The sequence below is a fragment of the Cervus canadensis genome, chromosome 21, assembly GCF_019320065.1.
Source record: "Cervus canadensis isolate Bull #8, Minnesota chromosome 21, ASM1932006v1, whole genome shotgun sequence".
In the NCBI taxonomy this organism is placed as follows: domain Eukaryota; kingdom Metazoa; phylum Chordata; class Mammalia; order Artiodactyla; family Cervidae; genus Cervus; species Cervus canadensis.
In genome coordinates, this window is record NC_057406.1 from 54,739,793 (window position 1) to 54,762,013 (window position 22,221).

Here is a 22,221-nt window from a genome sequence, read left to right on the forward strand (position 1 = left end):
AATTTGGCAAACAATCATCAGGCCACCCTATGTCCTGACTACAGGACTAATCTGAGTGTGCAGAGATGACCTGCCTCCTCCAGCTGTTCACTACCTTAAAGGGTAGACTAGCTAAAACCAGAACATAGGCACGGTAGGGTTAGCAGTACACATAAGGTGTGAGGCATTCTGTGGAAACAACTTTTTAGATACTTTATGTGACCCCAGAAGGTGGTGACTGAGATGTACCTGGAAGGATGAGTAGGATATGGTAGAGTGGGATCTGTATAGTGACAAGGGAAGGTAAGAACTGACTTGAGTCTGACAGGTGCAAGTTTGAATCTTGATTGTAGTGTTTCCTAGTATAACCAAGGACAACACTTCTGAGTATTTTCTCATTAGTAAATAGGAACCATTTTAGTACCATGCTTATAGGGCATCATATGGATTAAAGGAAAGATTCTCATAAATCTCTTAGTACAGTGGGTGCTACTATTATTTTTCAGTAAGTGTAGATGAGGAAAAAAAGCATTCTAATGCCAGAAACAGCAGGAGCACAAGCTAGATTGGTCTCGTTCCAAGAAGCTAATGATAGAGCTGATATTTAGTGAGCGCTTTCTATGTCTGAGACATGGGTCTAAAAGCTTTGTAAACACAGGCTTCAGTCTCACAAAACCTAATAATGGACATTATTATCAGTCCCACTGAGTGACAGAAGCCACTAAACCATATGTGAGAAACTCTGTGCTCTTACCATGAATCTCCATGGCAGAGCCAGTCACAGGTTTGGGGAAAAAGGTCGATTGGCCCAAACATGATGCAGCTGCTTGAAAGTAGGATGGAATGTAGGCTGTGACAATGGCATCTATGTTTATGACACAGGTTTGATGCTGACCCCCTTGTTGAAGAGGGCAGGAGTGAGTGGAAAGGTGCTGACCTCACTAACTTTGGAAATTAGTGGAGACTGGGTGCCTAAGTACAGAAGAAACCACATGTAAGTCCTGTACCATAGTTGGCAAAGTTGTTTCTCAAGGGGCTACAGCTTGACAGTTCTGCAACTATACGCATGTGCTGGGATTGAACAAAGAAGTATGTGGATGGAGGATAGGGGAAGCCAGGTTTTCTCCCTGCTGGGAGTGGAAAGTTACAGATAAGCAACTTGGGAAGGCTAAAGTGAATCATGTTGAAAACCGAGCACTAGTTGAAAGTCTGACACATCAATATGAACTGTTTAGCTTTAGCTATAGATGGGTATATACAGAGAGAAATAATTACAGATGTGTGTATACACGGGTTGAGATACACACATTTATTTCCCAGCTGGGTCTGCTGAGAGGACTTAGACACAATGACCTTCAGTAGCAACAAGCACAAAGGCCTGAGAGCAGGGCAGGAAGTGGGCCAGAAAGGACGCTGACGGTCATGGGTGGAGAGGGCGTTCTACACTGAGGTCTGACACGAACCCCTTCCCTCGGACGTGGGCCAACGCAGGCTCCAGGAAACGCCGTAACTAATGACAAATTGGAGCTGTCGGGACAGAGAGGCTCAGCGTAAAGAATGCGGCAATGAGGTAATCCTCAAGGAGAGAAACTGGGGCAAGGTGTCGTCAATGTCAAGTGGAAACGCTAACAATGAGGAGAGGAGGGAAATGATATCATGAGGGATGGTGGAGGCCTCAGGAATGTGTTGGACCATACACTAGAATGTTCTCCGACTCAGAGGGGTTATGGGTGTGGGGAGGTGACTTTATCGCCCTGAAGGCATCTGAGAGCAGTGACAGGTTTGGCCTGGCTCCTGGTTGGGAGAATGGTTGGCAAGACAGGCCGAAGTATTCCTTGGCTCCATCCCTTTCCTGGGCATATTTCCTTGTAGGTCAATGGATTGCATGTTCTCCAGTTTTCCAGGCAGTGGCAGAGTGGAGTGGTTGCAACTCAAACTGTGAGGCCTGCAGAGCCTAAAATGACCATCTGGCCACTTCCAGAAAAAAAAATTGCCAACCTCCAGTCTAAGCAATCCAGGTAGAGCAAAAGTAACCCTAGATAATACAGAAATGGAGCTGCATGGCTGTGATCAACGCAACCTTACTTACTGAGACAGGTGGAAGCTAGATTTGGCCTGTGGGCTGTGGTTTGCTGACCCTGACCTAGAGCACAGCTCCACCACACAGAAGCACATAGAGAGATTTCCCAACTGTCCAGAACCATCTGTTGCAGTCCTCAAAGGTGGAACCATGCAATCAGCACTCCATCCAGACTTGGAGACCAGACACTTATTGCCTCTCTGGAGTCTCATCATTTCAAGTGGAACCAGCACTATTCCAAAGTAAGACAGCGAGGCCTTGGAGCAGAAAAGACCAAGCCCTCCATTCAGTCAGGAGCTCCCACTCATCCTCGTAACCACAGCTCCAGCATGAGTCATTATTTGCCTGAACCACCCCTGGATTGAATGTGTGATGAATTTTCTGGCATTCTCCCCTTTTCTTTTAGTCACATAACCTCTATCTCCACAGGACAATGACCCTGCCTGTGTTGCATGCTGTCTTGGTGGGTCTCTCTATACAGATCGTCTGCCTTCTTCTGATAATCATGTGACCACTGTTGGACCAATCAGCACTGTTTCCGTGGAATCGGAATCTTGAGTTAAGCCCTGAAAATGATTATGGTAGATTCCCTTCCTAATGGGGTGCCACGAAGATTGTCTATTACTTCTGGCTACCCAGATTCCTGGGGCGGCCCTGAATCCCAATATTTCTGAAATTGGTAATTTGGGGTTAGTTATTTTTTTTAAGTTTCTGATCATCCATGGGTTTCTATAAATTCCCTTTAAAAACATTCCACCATATTAGTCAGATGTGGTTTTTACTGCTTGCAGGTGAAGAAATCTGGTATAATCTACCTGATCTTATTAGTTCCAGAGAAACCCTTTTGCCGCCCATAGCCCCAGAGCCTTCCTTTCATGGTTACAGGTCAGGTCATGACACTTCTCTGCTCAGAAGGGAAGAGAAGAAAATCCAAAATCCTCAGCAAGGCACTCAAGGCCGTCCTTGATGTGTCCCCAGGTGTCCCTCCCATGTATGCCTCCTTTAGTCTCGGTTCCTCTCACACTCTGCTCCTACCCTTCATCCCAGCCTCCCAGCCCCTGCCCCTGCCCAGGGACTCACATGTAAGCTTTGTAGTTGGATCCAATTTTCTGGATGCGGATGTCATACTTGGAGTCAATGAAGGCCTCAGTGGTGGCATAGGTTTTGGCCATAGCCACCATGCTGGTGATGTCCTGGTAGTCATGCTGGTTTTCTACTTTGATCTGTTGGGAGGATGAGGGTATAAGTACCACGTACCTGGTGTTCATTGAGCACCTACCCCGCACTGGGACCCAGGGCTGCATATATAGTGACTGTGAGAAGGTCATCTGCCTGGCAGGGGAGGCAGACACAGGACGCCAAGTTGCTCCCCAAAGGCAGCATTCCACCTGGGGAAGTCAAGGGAGTCTTCATAGGAGGAGTGGGCTCTGAACAGGGGTCAGGGGAGGGAATGTGATTCTCACATGGACTATGAAGCAGGTATGTTCTCTGGAGAGGACAGAGGATGGACAAGCGCGCGGCAGGAGGAGCTGGGGGAGGGGGATGGGCCAGTGGTCCAGACTGGCCGAGGGGGCAGGAGAGTGGAGATACCTGAAGAGGGTCTTCAGGGAATAGACCACAGTGGGCCTCAACAGCTTTGACAGGGGCTGGAATGCAGGCATGAAGGTTCTGGACAGCCACTTGAAGGAGAGGAGTTTAAACAAGAAAGCAGCCATGTTTGTGATTCAGAAAAAGTGCTCCTGCAGCAGTGTGGGGAGCCGGGTAGGGGATGTGATATGGGATAGACAAAGACCAGTGTAAGTGTGTGTCCACGTGTGGTGTGCACGGGCAGGTGTGTGCACGTGGGCTATGTGTGTGAAGTTTGTGGGGGACGTGTAGAGTGTGTATGGAAGGTGTAGTTCGTGGCATATGTGTGTGGTGTTTGCATGTGTGTGGACGGAGTGTGTTGGGAGTGTGCACTCTCTGGACACAGCTAGCTCTGCTAGGCCAGAGGCCTGGGGGAGAAACTCAGTCATACTGTTTACTGGGGCTGAGGCCAGGGACATGGGGTGTGCCCTGGGGTTGGCGAGAGGTCTCAGGAGAGCTGCCGAGGCCAAGGGCAGGGGACGAGGCCAAGGCTCTGGGAGGACGATCTCAAGACACACCAGAGGCTGGCTCCAGCCCCTGTGCATGGCCGCGTGCCCCCTCCCCTGTCATCCTCACTCGGACAACAGAGGGGTTCCTTGGCCAGCAGTGGGCAGAGGCCAGATCCGCGGGGATGGGCGTGTGGCACTCGTGTGCGGGACGGTGCTGTCCTCACAGCCTCTCCTAGCCCCTCCCCACCTGTCCTTCGGACTCAGCAGTGCCTAGACCACTCCATCCCCCCGGAACACGGCCGCCCACATCTGCCCCGGCCTCACACTTACAGAACATCTCCTCAGTTCTCTTCTGGGACTTGAAACAGGCTTGCGGGGCAGGCAGGATGTGGGTGTTATTATGACCATTTAACAGAGGTGGAAACGGAGGTTTCTCTCCTTGTCCAAGGCCAGAGAGCAGCTAAGCAGAGAGCTGAGCATGAAACCCAGGACCGCAAAAGCACAGCTCTCCGAACCACCTCAGGGGCACCTACGGCTCACGCCTGCTCTCCACCCAGCAGGCTGTAGACAGCTCGGCAGGCCTCCCCTCCTCTCAGCCCTCCGTGGGTCCCCGCCTCTGAGACAGCGAGCCTCCTCCCACCGAAGGCCGAAACCACCCCTTGTCCTAGGTCCTCTAAGGCTCTGACTCCTTGCTGTTCCCTCCTTCCTCAGTAACAGGACCCTTAAGTTTTCTCTGGGGACTTGGCCTCTCAGCTAAAGATGACTTTGTCTTAGTCCCCCTTATCTCGGTAGATGTATCCAAGGGTCCAAGTCCAGCTAGTGAAAATGTGAGGAGATGTGATGTGAGCAGCCTCTGGGTGGTGCCTTTAAGATCAAAGAAAACTTCCCTTTCCCTCTTCCCTCTTCTACCTGGCTGGGATGTTTTCATGACGGTGGGAGCTGGTGCAGCCTTCATGGGCCACAAGATGGAAGCTGCATGTTGAGCAGGCCTGACTAATAAGGTGGAAGGAACCTGGATTTCCCACACCATGGTATCCCGAGTCTGCCCTTGATTGTGTACGCTTAGACTCCTAGATGAGAGCGAAGTAAGCCTTAATCATCTTTAAGCCACTGTGATTTTGGTCTTTGTTAAAGCAGCCAAACTGTATTTGTGCCATGCATTTTTCAGCTCTTGCTCTTCATTGATTCTCTATCTTTTGAATCAACATGATCATGGATCCACTAGTCTCAAGTTGTTCCTGCTTTTCAGTACCTCAGGTACCACTACTCTCTCTATCTTAGCATCTTCATCTCCCCACTCACTCCCAAACCAACTCTCTTTGGATGCCATTCCCCACCGTTCCACCCAAACTGATTTCGCAAAGGTCACTTCTGACCTCCTCATTGGTGAATCCAATGGAGTTTCTTTTGGTCCTCTTGCTGCTTTGACACTCCATGGTATGTGAAATGGCTAAACTTTTTGAAATTTGGTTTCACTATTCTCTTCTGGTTCTCTTCCTTTTTTTCCCCTGGCAACTTCTTCACAATCTATATATTGCTTCCTCTTCCTTCAACTACCCCTTGGGTGGTCACAGTATTTCATTCTTGACCAACATTTGGGATCTGGTAAAGAGCGTCAGAGTTACTGAAATTAAAGAATGGGGCTGGGAGCTTGCAGGGACAGCTCGTTTAATTCCGATTTGTCAGTGGATGGGCCTGGAAAGGGCCAGAGCTACTTCTGCACCTGTTTCCTAGTAAGCACATCATACACCACAGGCTGTCTGAGAGATCTCTAGTTGTCCACAGCAAACATTCTCTTTTTCTATAGCTGTGAAACGCCTTAATCTGGGGGTGCATGACCATCCAGAATAAACATTACACTTCCTCATCTCCCTGGCACCTGTGTGTGCTCATGTACTCAAGGCTGGGTGATCACATTTTGGTCAATGGGACTTGAGCAGAAGTTGGGTTTGAACTTCCAGGTCTGCCTTGAAAGGTAAGTGTGTGTGTGTGAGGCGGGAAGGGGGAATGCTTTATAATTCTTTCTTTCCTCATCTGGCTGGCTGGAGGGGCACCATCATAGACTTTGTATCTGAAAGGCAACACCCCAGGAAGGAAGGATGGAAGGAGCTGGTTATGTGAGAGGGAAGGTCCTCGCTTGTTTAAGCCATCTTAGGTTTTTGTTACAGAAACTAAACTTCATCCTTAAGTAAATATCCGTAGAATGCATCATGTATGCATTCATTTATTCACAGGATAGACAAAAGAGAGCAAAGAGAGAAAGTATAGATGCAGTGGTTTAATTAATGGTCATCTCAACCTTCCTTTGTGAACCCTTCTCTCCTAGAGTCGGGTGTTTGGGTGGGGCACTCATCCTGTCCTCTCTAGGACTAAACACGTAACCCAGGTTTCTTATACATGGGCTGGTAATTTTATTCTCAAGTTGGGTGCTGTCTGAGCCCCATAAAACCTGACTCTACCCCTGGCTCTACCCATGTCTGTTTCCCCATTAGACATGAGCTTCCTGAGGGCAGACAAGGCATCTTGTTCCCAGTTGTAACCCTGCTGTCTGGAATGCTGTGGAAGGCCCAGACACGTCTGCTGGGCTGAGTTGAAGAAGGATGGATAAAGATGTGCTTGTAACTGGGAAGGGTGCAAGGGGATGGAAGGAAAAATATGGGGTCTTGGAAAAAGGCAAAGAAACTGTGCTTCAGGGAAACTCGTTTTATAAAGAAAAATTTTCTGTAAATGCTTGGGCTGGATTCCACACTTAAAAGGTTTACAGCTTCCTAGTGGAGCGCCTGTGGCGCAATCGGTGAGCCTGGGTGCAGTACTTGGAAGAGGCTTACGGCTTCCTTCATGAGTCTTGAGAACCTGGTGAAGTCGGGGGCCTTGCAGAGGGGAGCAGGTGGCCTTTTGGGGGGTGCTGGAGGAGCTGCTGGGCTGGTGCTCAGGGCATAAAGGGAGGTGGCGTGAGAAGGTGTTGGGGACGGGCAGCCATGGAACAGTCACAGCCAGGGGAGGGAGTCTTGGCACACCGATGTATTTACTAGCTGGAAACCCCTCCAACTGTCCACAGAGACAAGCTGAAAACAGGAAGCTCTAAATGAGCTGTGACTCAAGATTACCCATGTGCTGCGCTGGGGACCTGTGCCCAGCGAATTCCTTGACTCTGAAGACTCACATCCTCACCCACCTCCCTACCCACTCTACGGCCCCGCACTGTCTCTTGCATCCTCCTTCCTCCACCTTTCCCACCTCCCCTCCTCCTGGCCCCTGCCTTCTCCCATACTTTCCCTCCTACGTCTAGTATCACCTGTCTCCTCTCTGCCCCCTGCCCACCTCCCACTCCTCCCATCTTTCTCCATCCCTTCCTTTCCCTCCTCCTCCCCTTCCCCACTTTCCCCACCCATCTCAGTGCGGTCTCCGTCCCCCTGCCTTCCCATCTCTCCTCCTTGTTTTCCTCGCTGGATCCCTGTGTGGTTTCTCACACTCTCCTCCTCGCCAGCTTTTTGAACTGCTTCACCTCCCTCATGTGAGTGTGAGTGTGTGTGCTTGCACGTTCGCAGACATGTGCAGAGGGAGAGAGGAGTTGAGAGACAATTCCGAATCTCCTCGGTGGGCTTCATCCAGGCCTGGGATGGGAAAGTCATCCTTACAGCCTCAGCAGACTGTGTGCTATTTGCTTGAACACCTCAAGCAATAACAGGGAGCTTACTGCTGGGCAAGGAAGCTCATACCATCTCAGGGAACTTGTCCTAGTATATATTAGACCAAGAGTGTTCGAATGGTTCCAATGACTGATCATACAGGGTAAGTCTTGGCTCTTTGCCTTGAGTCCGGTTTTCATCCACTGGATGCAAGCCATCCACGTATGCCCAAGTCACTCTCTTCTTAACCCATCCCAACATGCGAGCAAAATCTCTGTTATGTCTAACTCTTTGGACCCCATGGGCTGTATCCCACCAGGCTCCTCTATCCAGGGGATTCTCCAGGCAAGAATTCCAGAGTGGGTTGCCATGCCATCCTCCAGGGAATCTTCCCAACCCAGGGACTGAACCTGCATCTCTTATGTCTCCTGCATTGGCAGGTGGATTCTTTACCACTAGCACCACCAAATTAATCACATAAGCCAATGTCTTAAAATAGATCTATGTATAGCCTTCTCATGGTTTCCATTTCTTTGGACAACCCCGATGAACACTCTGTCTCAGCTAGTGCCGTAGCAAGAAGACAAAGAAGCCACCTCCCAGAGTGAGCTGTGACAGACACCACTATGGCCAAGCGCTGATAGTTTCACCCACGTTGATATAATAAGGTTGGGCTGTCAGAGATTAGAGATTGTGAGATGGTGATTTCTTAGGAAAAGGTTATGTCAACCTACCACTCTCCCTTGTGCTACGTCCAGTAGGGGCTTCAGTGGGACACCCACCAAGACTGATATGTCTCTGGTGCTGAATCCTTCCCAGGCTATCTGCAGGGGAGCATCCTGCCTTTGGTTTATCCAGGCTAAGGATGTGTACGCCTCCCATGGACCACAGGTGGGCGGTGTGGAGGGAGCAGGGCTGAAGGACAGATGCTGCCTTTCCACCACCACTGCCCTGGTCTAAGCCACCACCGTCCTGCCCTGGACAGCTGCAGTCATCTCATTTAGAATTCCTCTTGCCTGAGCCAAAACCTCAGACTGATTTCCTCAGAATCTCTGGGCACGGGCCAAGGCATCAGTATTTTTGGAAGCTCCCCAGGAAAATGTGTGCAGCCCAGGTAAAAAAGCTTCTATAATCTGGTTCCTGGTCATCTCTTTCTTTTGCACTCAGCCTAACTTGTCCCTGCCTCACTGCTTTTGCACTTGCTATTCTCTCTGCTTGAAATCATTTTCCTGGGCACCTTCCCATGGCTGTTTTTCTCAGAGGCTTTTCCAGCTACTTGATATCAAGTAGCTACTCCTTCCTGCCCACTCTGAGAAGTCTCTACTGAATTATTACTATTTTTTTTCTTACCATCCTTGACTAGCTGAAATGACTTATTTGCTAATGTGATTATTGTCTCTCTCCTTCATTAAAATGTAAGCCAAATACTGAATAAAACCAGAGCCTTCTGTGTCTTTCTAGGGAGACAATACAACAAAATGTTGAAGAATGCAAGCTCAAAGCCCAGCTCCCTCACTTGTTAGCTGTGTGACCTTGGGGAAGGTACTTAGCTTCTCTGTGTCTTACTTTCCTTATTAGCAAAATGTGGGTAACTTGTTAATATCCAATGTGGATCACTTGATTGCTGCTGAGCATCAAATGAGCATCAAAAAAACCATACATGTAAATGGTTTAGAAGAACTCTTCATTCATTACAGGCCTTCAACAAATGTTAACTATTATTATCATTCCTTTTTATACCTTGAAACCCATCATAGTGTTTGGCACACAGCAGATGGCTCAATGTTTGCTGAAAGAATGAATGAAGGGGCCAGTCATGGGAACAGCTGGATGAAGAGAATCCAGGCAAAGGGAAAAGGTGGTACAGTGGCCCTGGAGCTGATGCTGCCTGTTGAAAAGAGACTCACAAGTATCAGCAGAAAACAGAGCCTTGAAGTTTTTTCGTGGAAGCTGAGGGCTAAGAGGGATTCATGCTTGGAGGAAGGGCAATCCCACTTGCCCTCAGTGGTGAATGCTGGGAATGGGGCCAAGATCCTTCCTAGAAGATGGTTCAGAATCAACATTGATAGAAAAACACATGAGCCATTGAAGCCCATCGCCCTATTTCAATAGCCTAGAAAATGTTTCAGGTGAGTATGACCAGCAGCTCACCCCAGCGAAATCCATCTCCATCAGGTTTCTGTCGAAGGCCCAGTTTGGAGCAGGCTCCATCTGCTGTGATGACCGGGGCAAGCTTGTTTTTTTCAAAGATAACTAACTATATGAGCCAATTTACTGAACTGGCTGATTTATTTATGAATAAGCTAAAAGCTAAGCAGGAGGATCTACCAAAAATAATAACTGTAGCTTCAGAACACTTGCTCTGTAGTCTCTCTTTCCGGCAATAATTAGCTGGTCGAGCCAGCTGGATATTCAGGCCACTCCTAGTTTGAGATAATAAAACCATAACCCTGGCACACAAATGCATGCTTGTTTTTCTGTTTTTATAACAGGAAGGCGTGCTTCCAGCTCATTCCAAAGTGGTCTACGCTCATTAAGAAGCTAGTTAGATGGAGTGAGAGAGATGAGCTAAATATCTGTTTTCCCTCCCAGTAAATATTTCCCAGCCTTGTAGCTCCTTGACTCTCAAGGGTAGGTTCCATGTGTACATCATTAAGCCACGCTCACAGAGTTTAGCTCAAAATCATTCCTGAGCTCAGCATCAAAAGCTTAAAAGAGTTAAATGGGAGTTACAAAGAACCTAATGCACAAGTCCCCACTTTCTGGATGTATGATGCCCATCTAAAGAATGACTTCACGGCATTCCAAGGCCCAAAGAAGTGCCAACTATTTATGTCCTACCAGCTTAGTCACTGAAATAAACAATGTACATAATATTTTTATTCCATTCATAAGTAACTACAAGCACTTACAAACGAGCCGCGTGTGCTTGCTGGGCACCGCACACATTCCCGGACCTTCGAGTCAGAGTCGACACTTCACCCCCATTTCCTGTTCCACACCGATTCTCATATAGCACAACCACCACCAAAATCCCAGTTTTGCAAAGATGTGACGTCACTGAAAGGAACACGCTGTGATCTAATGCTGAAACTGTGAACCACCTCGGCTAGTAATTGGCATGGCGATTGACTGATGCCGAGAACTGCTGCGTTTCCCCCTGAGAACTTAAAATACACTCTGCTGCCCTAGGCCTTGGGCACAGAGTTTGGGAACTGTGGGCCTAATGTTATTACTTCTGGCACCCTCCCCCAGCAGCGGATAACGCAAGCCTCTGGTGCAATGTCCCTGGAGAAGAGCCTGTCTGCTCCTTCTGTGAAACGTGGGTTTGAGAAGCCCGCTGGGGGTGGGATAGCCAATAAACCGGTCTGTACTTTAAACCAGTCCCCACCTTAGGAAAGTTACAAGGATACTGTGCTTTTTAAATGACATTAACTCTATTCTAGATTGATTCATCAAGACCAGTCTCTTAGCTTAAAGGTGGGCTAGTTAATGAGAGTAAGCAATTTGGACTAGTCCTTAAACCTATCTGAAATAAAATGTTGTTTAACTACTATATTAAATGGAGCATCAAGGAACAGTCCCTGTCATTGAGGAGTTCACAGTCCATGGGAAAGACCGGTAACCAGACAATTCAATAGCGGGTGACAGATGCTGGACACAGGGACCCTGATGCACCCTGCGGTGGGAGCCAGGATGGGTTTCCCAGATGAGGTGATGGATTCTACTCCGACTTTCTTCGCTGTGATTATGGAGAAGAGGATGACTTGAAACCCTAGGCTTCTCTTCTCTTTTAAATCTCAGAGAAACAGTTCGAAGTCCGTGTTGGCATGGGGCTATAAATATTCTCATTATTTTTACACGTATTCTTTCAAGACACCTATTTTTCCTTGAGCACTAACTGTGCCAGGAACTGTACTACACCGTTTATCTACAGCATCTCACTTACTCTTCACAAACAGCCCTTGGGGAATCCAGCCATGGTGTACCCTCATGAGCCGTGTCTCTGTAAACAACTATAAAACTGGAAAAAAATAACAAGGCCACTGTGTTGGGGCAGTGGGAACAGGCCATGCAAGGCTGATCCCTGAGATGAGGGGCAGCAGGAGGTGGGCCCCCTGTGTACCCAGCCCCTTTCCTCGCCCCCTCTCAGGCTCTCTGCACGTGTCCGCAAGGCTCCCACACACTGGTCCCCTGGCACTTCTTCAACCGCCCCAGCTCTTTCCTGCCTTTGGGCTTTTGCATATGCGCTTCTCTCTGGAAGTGTCTTCACTCTTGCTCTTGCAAGGCTGGCTCATTCTCTTTCCTCAAGTCTGTGCTCACGGGCCACCACCTCAGAAGTTTCTCCAACAGTTCTACCATGTTTTTCTCTCTTAACAACCTGTTGTTCTTCTGCCTGTACTGAGTAAAGTTTATAAGTGTATTTATTTGCTCACTTATACCCTATCTGCCTCTCCACTAGCCCGAGATTCCTATACCCCACGCTAGCATGGCACCTGGCATGCTGTAGGTACTCAATAGAGAGCTGCTGAATGAATAAAGGAAGGGACGATGTATCAGATTGGCCCTACCTCTTCCCTGTGGGAGGTGGGGGAAATGTGAAGACGGAGAATTCCTCCTCCCCTTTTATAAGAGTTACTGAAGCGCAGAGACGACAGAGAGCAGATCTGAGAACTCTTCACGGATGATGTGGGACTTGCAGACAACATGACCACGCAGTCAAGCCTCCCTGTAACCTCCCAGTTCACCAGTGAGACTCAGAGAAGCAACGGACTTGTCCAAGGTGCCCCAGCCAGTAAGTGGAGGGATGGAGACTCGAAACTGGTCCGCTGAGATCATAACCCCGTGATCTGTTCACGACACTGCCCTGCTTTGAAAGCAAAGGATGGAGGCAACTCTTTTCCTTTGATCTTTTTCCTTCCCACCCCGACCCCGCATCCTCACTTGGCTCTTTTGCAAACTGTCCTGACAGATAGACTGGAGCTGGCAAAGGGTAGCCCCTGGGAGTACAATGGGGCAGGTGCCCAGTCTCTTCCTGGAAGGTCTCGGGGAGGACAAACTCTGCCAGCCAAACTCCACAGCCGAGGTGTCCCCCAGCTGGAGTTGTGGTCCAGATGACTCAAGCCCAGGGCCTCTTGGGCAGGGTAGCCTGTGCCAGGGACCCTGGCATGGCTGAGGCTCAGAGTTACTCACTGGGCAGGCTGCCACCACCTGAGTCACCCCTCTACCTCTGGGTGGAAAGAAGAGGCTGGGGGCTGAGGGGCCCACTGGGTGGGGACTGATTGACTCATCTGGTGAATAAACAATCATAATGACTGTAACAACAATAACGATGGGCCACGGCGGCTACTCTTAATGCGCTACTGTGACAGCTGTGTGTTAATTCACACGGCCTTTATGACAATCCTACACAGTAAGTACTGTGACTTCCCCATTTCACACATGAAAAGACTCTGGCCCGGCAAGGTTATCTAACTGGCTGCAGGACCTAGAGCTCGCATATGGAAGTGCTGAGATTCCAGCTAAAGTCTGTCTGGCTCCCAAATCCAGCCATTCATTTGATAAATACTGAGCCCCTACTGTAAGCCAGGTGCTGTTGTGGGCACCAGGGAATACACTGATGGGGTTGGGTGAGGAGTTAGTAAACAAATACATGTGTGACATATTAGGTAGGGGAGATTCCTTGCCCAAGCCTACACCACACTCCTAGGGCAGCCCACACCTGATGATGGACTGGGGCAGGAGTTCAATGGCACAGCCCCTTGCCATGATTTGGGACGATTCTGAAGGGCCACCTCAGCCCTGGAACTCCTTATGGAGTCAGCTGAGGTCCCTACTGTAACTGCACTGCAGTTCAACTTCTCCCCCGCCTAATCCTGCTTCCCTCACTTCCCAAGGCAGTGCTTCCAAGCTCAGACCCCAGTGTGCCTCCTGAAGCAAGTCCCCATCTCAGGGTCTACTCAAAACTTATTCCCCACTTCCTCCATCCTAACAGAACTCCAGTTTTGTTTAGGCGTCTACCCACCTCCACCTGACCATGGGCTTCAGGGGGAAGTGAAGTTATTCCCCACACAAGAGGTGAATCCAGACTATATTCAGTTAACCAGAACACGGCACTCTTCTCTCAGTGGCCCAGGGCTGGACTCCTGAATAGATCAGCTCAATGAGACGGAAGAGAACATCCCAGAATGCCACTAGCAGCAGGGGTAAGACCAAGGAAGCTGCCCAAGAGTGAAGCTGGGACTGGGGCCAGCCGGCAGAGACAGAATGCGCCTAGGACCTCAGTGACACTGAAACACTAATCCTTGGGCTTTCAGAGTGTTTGAGCCAGTTTGAGGTGGAATTTTCCGTTTCTTGCAGGGTCGACGCATTTACTGGCTACTGGCTGTCTAAGCCTGCTCTGCGGGCCATGAGGCTGTCTGCAGGTAGGTGTTCTTGCTGAGGCTCTTGTTGGAGACAGACGTTTTCCCTCCCTCCCTGGGGCTCTCAGTCCTTGTCTTCAGCAGCAGGGTACCTTTAGGTTGGAAGAAAGCTATTAGGGGAGTCTCTTATTTCCAAACTCCTGCAGTTTCTTTCTACGTGGAGGGAGCGACATTGCTGGCCCATCTGCACTCCACACTCCCCACCCCCCACTCCTCCTCCTCAGAAGTGACAGATTCAGAGCAGAGGGTCTGAAGGAGAAATGGGCAAATGGAGAAGACCCGTCCATTCTCCTCTCCTTTGTCTCTGGGAGCTGTCTGCCCACAAACAGCACTAGTCCGCTCTGCTTCTCAGATCGTAAGTTTTCTGAGTCAGGCCCAACACAGGGAAGCCTGAGGCAGCCCAGCAATGTGTGCATTTGATGGGCAAGCCTGTCTAATTCTGGAAACCCATTTGCCTGCACAACTAAGCCATGTTCTTTAACATCTTTATTCGTACAAATGCATTTGATTTTTCTTTTTTTTTTTCCCTCTGTTCATTTTTTTTTTTTAAAATTAGTTGGAGGCTAATTACTTCACAACATTTCAGTGGGTTTTGTCATACATTGATATGAATCAGCCATAGAGTTACACGTATTCTCCATCCCGATCCGCCCCCCCACCTCCCTCTCCACCAGAAATTTGATTTTTCAAACACCTTACTCTTACTATACCACAACCCCTCCCACGGTGCCTGCAACATGGCTGACTGGTTGGAAAAGGGTGTTCTAGCAGTAAAGTCAGGCATGAGGCTGGTTGAGGACCTTTCATGCTTCTTTCAATCCAGACCCAGGGCTGCTATTATCTGACAAAGTGTCCCAGTTGTGTTGAAGAGTCAACTTTTTTGTCCCTTAACACTTAATTTGAAAAGGCATTCATTCAGTGGTTCCTCATAGGAGACCTTCCACAATGAATAGCAAAATAGCACCTTACTAATGGTTTTATCAAAGTTGCCAGAATATTCCCTTGACCCAACTGGAACCTCTCTCCTGCCCTTTCCCCACTTCCTTGTGAGAACTTTGTGAGCTGAAGAGAGGGCAGCAGGCTCCTTGCAGGGCTCATTAACAGCTGCCTTTTCCTTGCCTGAAGCCATCCGTAGTAAGCCTCCTCTTCGGGGTCTGAGAATGTGACCTCCAGGCAAGGCACTGTGTTGGTTGGCTTGGAGAGGTCTGACTCACCGTGACATGATCGCCCCTCTGCGCGACAGGGCCTGACAGCTAGCCCGTCTCCCCCAGGTCCCTGTCTAGCACTCCCCTTTGTCTGGGCTTTCACGGGGAGTGTCTCGACCCTGGACTTGACCGGCTTTGCCTCCCTGTCAGCACTTCTGGGCTAAGCTGCTCCACCCCAGTCTCCTCTGCCCAACAGGAGAATAAAGGGAGCCTCAGAGCCTCCCGGGCAGGGTCGGATTCCAGATCTGTGTAATGCAAACACACCAAGCCAAGCGAACAAAGCAGATGCTCCCTCAGCCAGGCTTCTTATTGCAACCTCTCTGTGGACCTCTCACTGCTTCGGGCCATGTCTGCCTGCCAGTCGCCCAGGGTCCCGCCTCCCCTTCCAGGCCATCAGCCTGGGCTTTCATGGCAGAGGCACATGGCCAACCAAACCAAAGAAAAAGACCACCAAGAGCCAAGAGGCCTCGACTTCAGTTCCAGCAAGTTGTCTTCCTTCTCTGAACTCCTGGCTTCAAAATTAACCATGCTAGCTTAGGAGATGAAAGTCAATTGAGGGCAGCATTCTCCACAACAGCCAAGATATGGAAACAGCCTAAGTGGTGTCTGTCAGTTTATGAATGGATAAAGAAAATCTGGGGGTATACATGTGTGTATATTATACACATTAATGAAAAAGCATAATCCACGAGCCACAGAGGCAGCAACCAAATATTTCTTAACCCAATCAACAGCCTCAATACTGCTAATGATAGCCGTTATTATTAACCTAATATTCTCAGGCCAATGAACTGTAATAAAACTATTTAACCCAGTAGCATCTATATTCATAACAATGGCTCTCACTATAAAACTAGGAATAGCCCCATTCCATTTCTGAGTTCCAGAAGTAACACAAGGCATCCCCCTGTCATCAGGCCTAATCCTACTTACATGACAAAAATTAGCACCCATATCCGTTCTCTACCAAATTTTCCCAAAAAAAAAAAAAAAAAAAAAAAAAAATATATATATATATATATATATATATATATATATATATATATATATATAGAGCCCCCAAAAAGAAGGATACCCTGCCATTTGTGACCACATGGATGGACATTGAGAGCATTATGTTAATGAGACAAATCAGGCAGAGAAAGACAAATATTATATGATCTCATTTATACGTAGATCTAAGAAAACCAATCTCAGAGAAACAGACTATAGAATGGTGGTTACAGGGGCTGGGGGGAGGGGAAATTGGGGAGATATTATTGAAGGGTATAAGTAGACAACTAGAAGATGAATGAACTCTGGAGATCTGGTGCATGGTAAAGTGACTATAGTCAACAGTACTGTATTATATATTTCAAAGTCGCTAAGTGAGCAGGTGGTAAATTTTTTCTTACCACAAAAAAAGAAATGATAACTATGTGATGGGACAAAGGAAGGTTTTAGCTATGCTATGATGGTAAGCATATTGCAATACATGAATGTATCAAGTCAACATGTACACCTTAAACTTTCACAATGTTATGTGCCAATTATATGCGAATTTAAAAAATGTAAATTGAGGTTAAGAGTGAGATCTCTGAAGCCAGACCTCCTGGCTTTGAACTCTGGCTCACCAAATATCAAATATCAAAAACCTCTCTCTTCCAGCTCCCTCAGCTGTAACATGGTTATAGTACGTGACTCAGACGCCTTCTAGGTAAGAGGAAGAAGCTAATCTGTGTCCAGTCCTCTGGCAGTGCTGGCCCAGAGCATGCCCTCAACAATTCATCATCACTGTCCTCACTTCTAAGATGCTCACAGTCTGTAAGGGGAGTCAGGCACGCAGCTGAAGGTGCACTAGAGTTGCCTATGGAGCAGCAGAATTCTGCACAGGCACGGTATAGGCACATAGTCGGGTCACGCCCACTGAGGGCGCGGGGAGAAGTTCAGGGAACTCTTGAGCTGAATCTAGCGTTGATGAGGCTGACATGGTGTGGGTGATCATGGAAGATAAAAGAGGGAGGGAAAGGCAGAAGAGAGTAAAACTGGCTGCCTGTTTGGGGGCTGGAGAGGGAGGGGGTGTGAAGAGCCCTGGGTGTGAGGGGAGAGAGGACCCTAGAGGGTTTAGTAGGTTCTGGGGGATCTTGGAGGCTTTATCCATGGATAACAGGGAGCCACTGCTGGGTTTTAAGCAGAAGAGGGATGTAACACTTCTGGGTTTTAAGACCCAAGGTCAGCAGATGCTGGAAAATGGATAGGAGGGACCATCCAGGGGGCCTGGTGAACTTTAAGCAGTGATTGCTGCAGCTGCGGCCAGAAGTGGTACAGAACTGACTGAGACAGAAGGAAGAGAAAGGCAGGGAAAGTGTGTGGTGGATGTGGGGGTCCTGGGAGCCAGCAAGAGAACCACCGTGGCTCTGTTTGCCGAGTGCTGACCGCATGGTGGCCACTGCTGGGAGCTTCTACACCGGGACGCTGGCCGTGCTGCAGTGAGGCCCGGGGAGGGCGGAATAGCTTCCAGGTCACACAGCTGGTGAGCAGAGGAGGATGCCTATCCAGAGTCTGGATTCAGAGCTCCCAGCTGTGACTACTGCACATGGCTGCCTCTCTATGGGAATGACTTTTATCCAGCTCCTTCCATGCGCCTGCAATGCGGGAGATCTGGATTCCATCCCTAGGTTGGGAAGATCCCCTGGAGAAGGGCATGGAAGCTCACTCCAGTATTCTTGCCTCGAGAATCCCATGGACAGAGGAGCCTAGAGGGCTACAGACCATGGGGTCGCAAAGAGTCAGATGCGACTGAGCGGCTAACACTTTCACTTTCCTATGAGCCAGGCCTTGCTCTAAGTCACCTGCCAAGGTCACCCAGCTACTAAGTGGCAGAGCTGTGATTCGAACCTAGAAGTCTTATCACTATACTGAGTTATCTCGGGTGTCACTCTGAATCAGGTGAGACCACAGGAGTGGATGCGAGTGGATGCGATTGTCAAAGGCGTTGCTGTCCTGAGAGCCACATGTGTAAATTCTAAATTTTCTAGTAGCCACATTAAAAAAGGTAAAAGTAAAAAAGAAAAAATTAAGGACATATTTTGTTTAACTCAATGTCTAAAAATATTTACCATTTCCATGTGTAACCTCATTATAAAAATCATGAATGCTTGTGATGAACTAAAAGGGCCTTTATGGACAAGGTATCTAGACATTTTGTAAGGTCAACATACACAAATAGAATTCAAGCTATTTCGTTTACTTTTCTGGCCCTGGTGGCTTATACTTTCTGGGTGTAGAGACCTCTCTCCCAGTTGTCTGTAGAGTGGTTTTAATAGGGGCAATGCTGAAGAAGGGTTAGGTATATCAATGCCATACCTAATCTTGCTCATGGGCAATTCTGCAGCCCATTAAACATGGTATTAAACCCCTCTCTCCACACTTTAGGGAGGGTTTGCAAATCTGCTGACTTTCCTGAAGGACTTGGGTGTTGTCTGTCTCCGGCCAGACAGTGGAGGGGGACGCTGAGGGCAGAGATCCTGCCAGGGGATGGTTAGACTCCTTGTCTGTCTGACTCCCTTGGGACGCATTGAGATATTAACGGCCACTGTAAACATTTTAGAAAAAACAAAAGAGAAAAATTCTTTTGTGTGGGTTGGGAGGTGACTCCCTGGCAAGGGGTATTACTCACTTCACCAAAGTTAAAGCAGTAACAGCGCTGTGCTGAGGTTTGGAAAAGCTGAGGTGTTTTTCTTCTAACTCAAACACTTAGTTTTCCTGTTGGGGTTGGATCTGTGCAGGCTTCTCTCCCAGGAGGATGTGCCTTGAAATAGGGAAACGGGTGTAACAGGGTGGTGGGGGGAAGCCTTGGTGGAAGGAGAGAGGGCAGGGCACTGAGAAGTTCTGTCCTGGGTATATTGCCTTTAATAACTCTACATTTATTCAGCAAGCAGCTCAGGGCCTTAATGTGTGAAGGGGCCTGAGACGGCATCTGGTCAACCCTCTCCTTTTGCAGATGAGGCAGCTGACATACAGGGAGGGGCAGATGACTTGCCCACAGCTGCTCACAAATGGAGGACTGAGACTGACAACTCCTCTCTACCAGTGCACCACAGTGAGGTGTGCATGGCATTGGTTGTCAAAGGGATGGCCTATGTTGTTGTTCAGTCGCTAAGTTGTGTCTGACTCTGCGACTTCATAGACTGCAGCATGTCAGGAGGACATGCTGAGGACCATCCCTATCCTCCACTATCTCCCAGAGTTTGTTCATTGAGTCAGTGATGCTGACGTTTAACTTTTAACACTTAGCTATTTATTTCAATGTGTGTTAGGAAAAACTGTCTGGTCCATGAAACTCATAATCTATGATGGGATATAGAATGTCATTAAAAAATACATTTATTTAAGCAAACAGAAAGGTAGCATGTTTGTATGTATGTGTGTGTATTGTTTTTAAAATGTTGGAAAATAACAGAATAGGTGACCGGTAGGGTTGTTATAAATCATGACTATAGTCCACCCCACCTTTTGGGCTTATGGTGCTGCAGGGTGAAACCTGGGGAGGCCTTTCTAGGCTCTCCTAGACTTGGGCATTTTCAGCCTGAGAAGCAGCCGCCCCCTCAACCCCCAGTGTCCCCTTTCCTTCACCTCATCCTTTGATTCGACTTTCTTTGCAATTTCTCCTTTCCCTTTGTGTCCTTCTGCTCCCCACGCCCAGAATAGCCATCAGGCAGTGGGAATGGCTTTCCTACGCTGATCTGTGAGCTCTCCCCATCCCAGGAGCTGGCATCCATACAGGACCCTTGCTGCTGGGGGGCAGAGTCTGCGTTTTTTTCTCATCCTGTCTCCAGGAAATTTCAAGCTTACTGGATCTATTTGCCTTCTTCCCAGAGCTGCCTAACTTGTAAAAAAAAAAAAAAAACCTCAGCTTAAAATATTAATGGTTAACAGTGGATAAATACATCACCAGCAGCCCCCTCCGACAACCCCTGGTCTATGACAATGGTACATTAATAGGCCTTGGGATATCCCTAAATCATAACTAAAATACAAAACCAAAAGACTGTGAAGCTACAACGACACATCATTATCACCCAAAGTCTACAGTTTACATTAGCGTCACTCTACGGGTTTTAACAAACGTATAATGGCATCCCTGGGGGCTCAGACGGTAGAAGCGTCTGCCTGCACTGCGGGAGACCTGGGTTTGATCCCTGGGTTGGGACGATCCCCTGGAGAAGGAAGTGGCAACCCACTCCAGTACTATTGCCTGGAAAATCCCACGGATGGAGGAGCCTGATGGACCACAGTCCATGGGGTCGCAAAGAGTCGGACACGACTGAGCGACTGCACTTTCACTTTCACTAATGACACACATCCACCATCACAGAATCATACAGGACACTTTCACTTTCCTCTGTTCTCTGCCTGCTCTGCCCTCCCCTTTAGCCTTTGGTAATCACTGACCTTTGTATTTTCTCCACAGTTTTCCCTTTTACATATATTTGGAATCATACAATGTGTAGCCTTTTCAGATAGGATTCTTTCTCTTAGTAATATGCATTTATACTTCTTTTCATGGCTTCATAGTTCATTTCTTTTCAGCACTGAATAAAATTCACCAATTGTAAAAAAAAAAGGTACCATTGCAGTGGGGGGTGTTGATAATGGGGGAGGCTGTGCAGGTAAGCGGGGAGTGGGAATATGGGAATCTCTTTACCTTCTGTTCAATTTGGCTGAGAATCTAAAAATGCTCTAAAAAATAAATTCTATTTAGAAAAAAAGGACTATGAAGGGTGGCTATGTTTGTGAACCCAAGAACCCAAGGGTGGGTTCTATGCTAGGGTTAAGATAAAATAAACGGAAGTTCTCATCTCCTAGTCTTCTTGAGAGGTTAGTGATCATAGAGGAGTGTTTATGAGACAATAATTTACCATGGATTGAGTGCCTTCTAGCATTAAAATTCTCATGAAAGTGGGGATTTTGATTTGATCTCCGCTGTATTCTCAATGACCAGAACACTGCCTGGCACTGAGTAGGGGCTCAATTAATGTCTGCTTTTCTCCCCTATTTTTTTGGCTGCATCCTGTGGTATACAGGACCTTAGTTCCCCACCCAGGGATCGAACCTGTGTCCTCTGCAGTGGAGGCACAGAGTCGTAATCGTGCTTAACTGGAATGTCAAGGAAATCCCATCATTAACATCTGTTGAGAAATTAACAAAAATATCAGGATCTATGCCAGGCACTGGGCTCCAATCATATTTCTGCTCTAGGGGTCTGGAACACTGACAAGCTGATGCAGAATGACAGAACAGTAAGACGGTACAGTAAGAGGGAGCTGGGCTGGGTCCAGAGGTGGCTCAAAGGAAGGCAGAAGGGATAGAAGGCTTTAAAGGGGAAAGGCTGCTTCAGCTGGGTCTAGAAGGAGGAGTTCCAAGGGGGTGACATCCAGAAGTATGATTTGAGGTGTGTGAAGTGCAGGTAGGTTTGGGAGGACTTAGCTTGAGGTGGGTCCCCTTGCCTGTTCCTGGGGTCACATTCCGGCCATTTCTGACAACAAGCCAAGTCCTGAACTTAAGGACGCCAGCTCTCCTTCTCCACACTCCATTCTAACTGCCCTCCCTGGATCCAGCCCAAGGTCTCAGGGCCTACTGTGCCACTGCAGGGGTCAGTTTTTGGATGGTGGCCTTCAAGGGGACTCTATTCAGAAACACCAACTATGCACGCGGGCTGGAAGCAACGGCATCCTAGAACTGGCTCATACTGACTTATAAGTTGTCATTCAGTCACTAACTCATGTCTGACTCTTTCTGACCCTATGGACTGCAGCAGGTCCATGGACAGCAGCCAGGCTTCCCTGTCTT

At 48.2% G+C, this 22,221-nt stretch overlaps 1 protein-coding gene across 1 annotated transcript in view; it reads right to left on the reverse strand.

Moving 5' to 3' along the window:
• SYN3 (synapsin III) overlaps positions 1 to 22,221 on the reverse strand; it is a 465,440-nt gene that overhangs the window by 18,650 nt on the left and 424,569 nt on the right. The window contains exon 8 of the mRNA XM_043441347.1: positions 3,140 to 3,282. Within this exon, the coding sequence (XP_043297282.1) occupies positions 3,140 to 3,282 (143 nt within the window). The remainder of the gene's footprint in view (positions 1 to 3,139; positions 3,283 to 22,221) is intronic.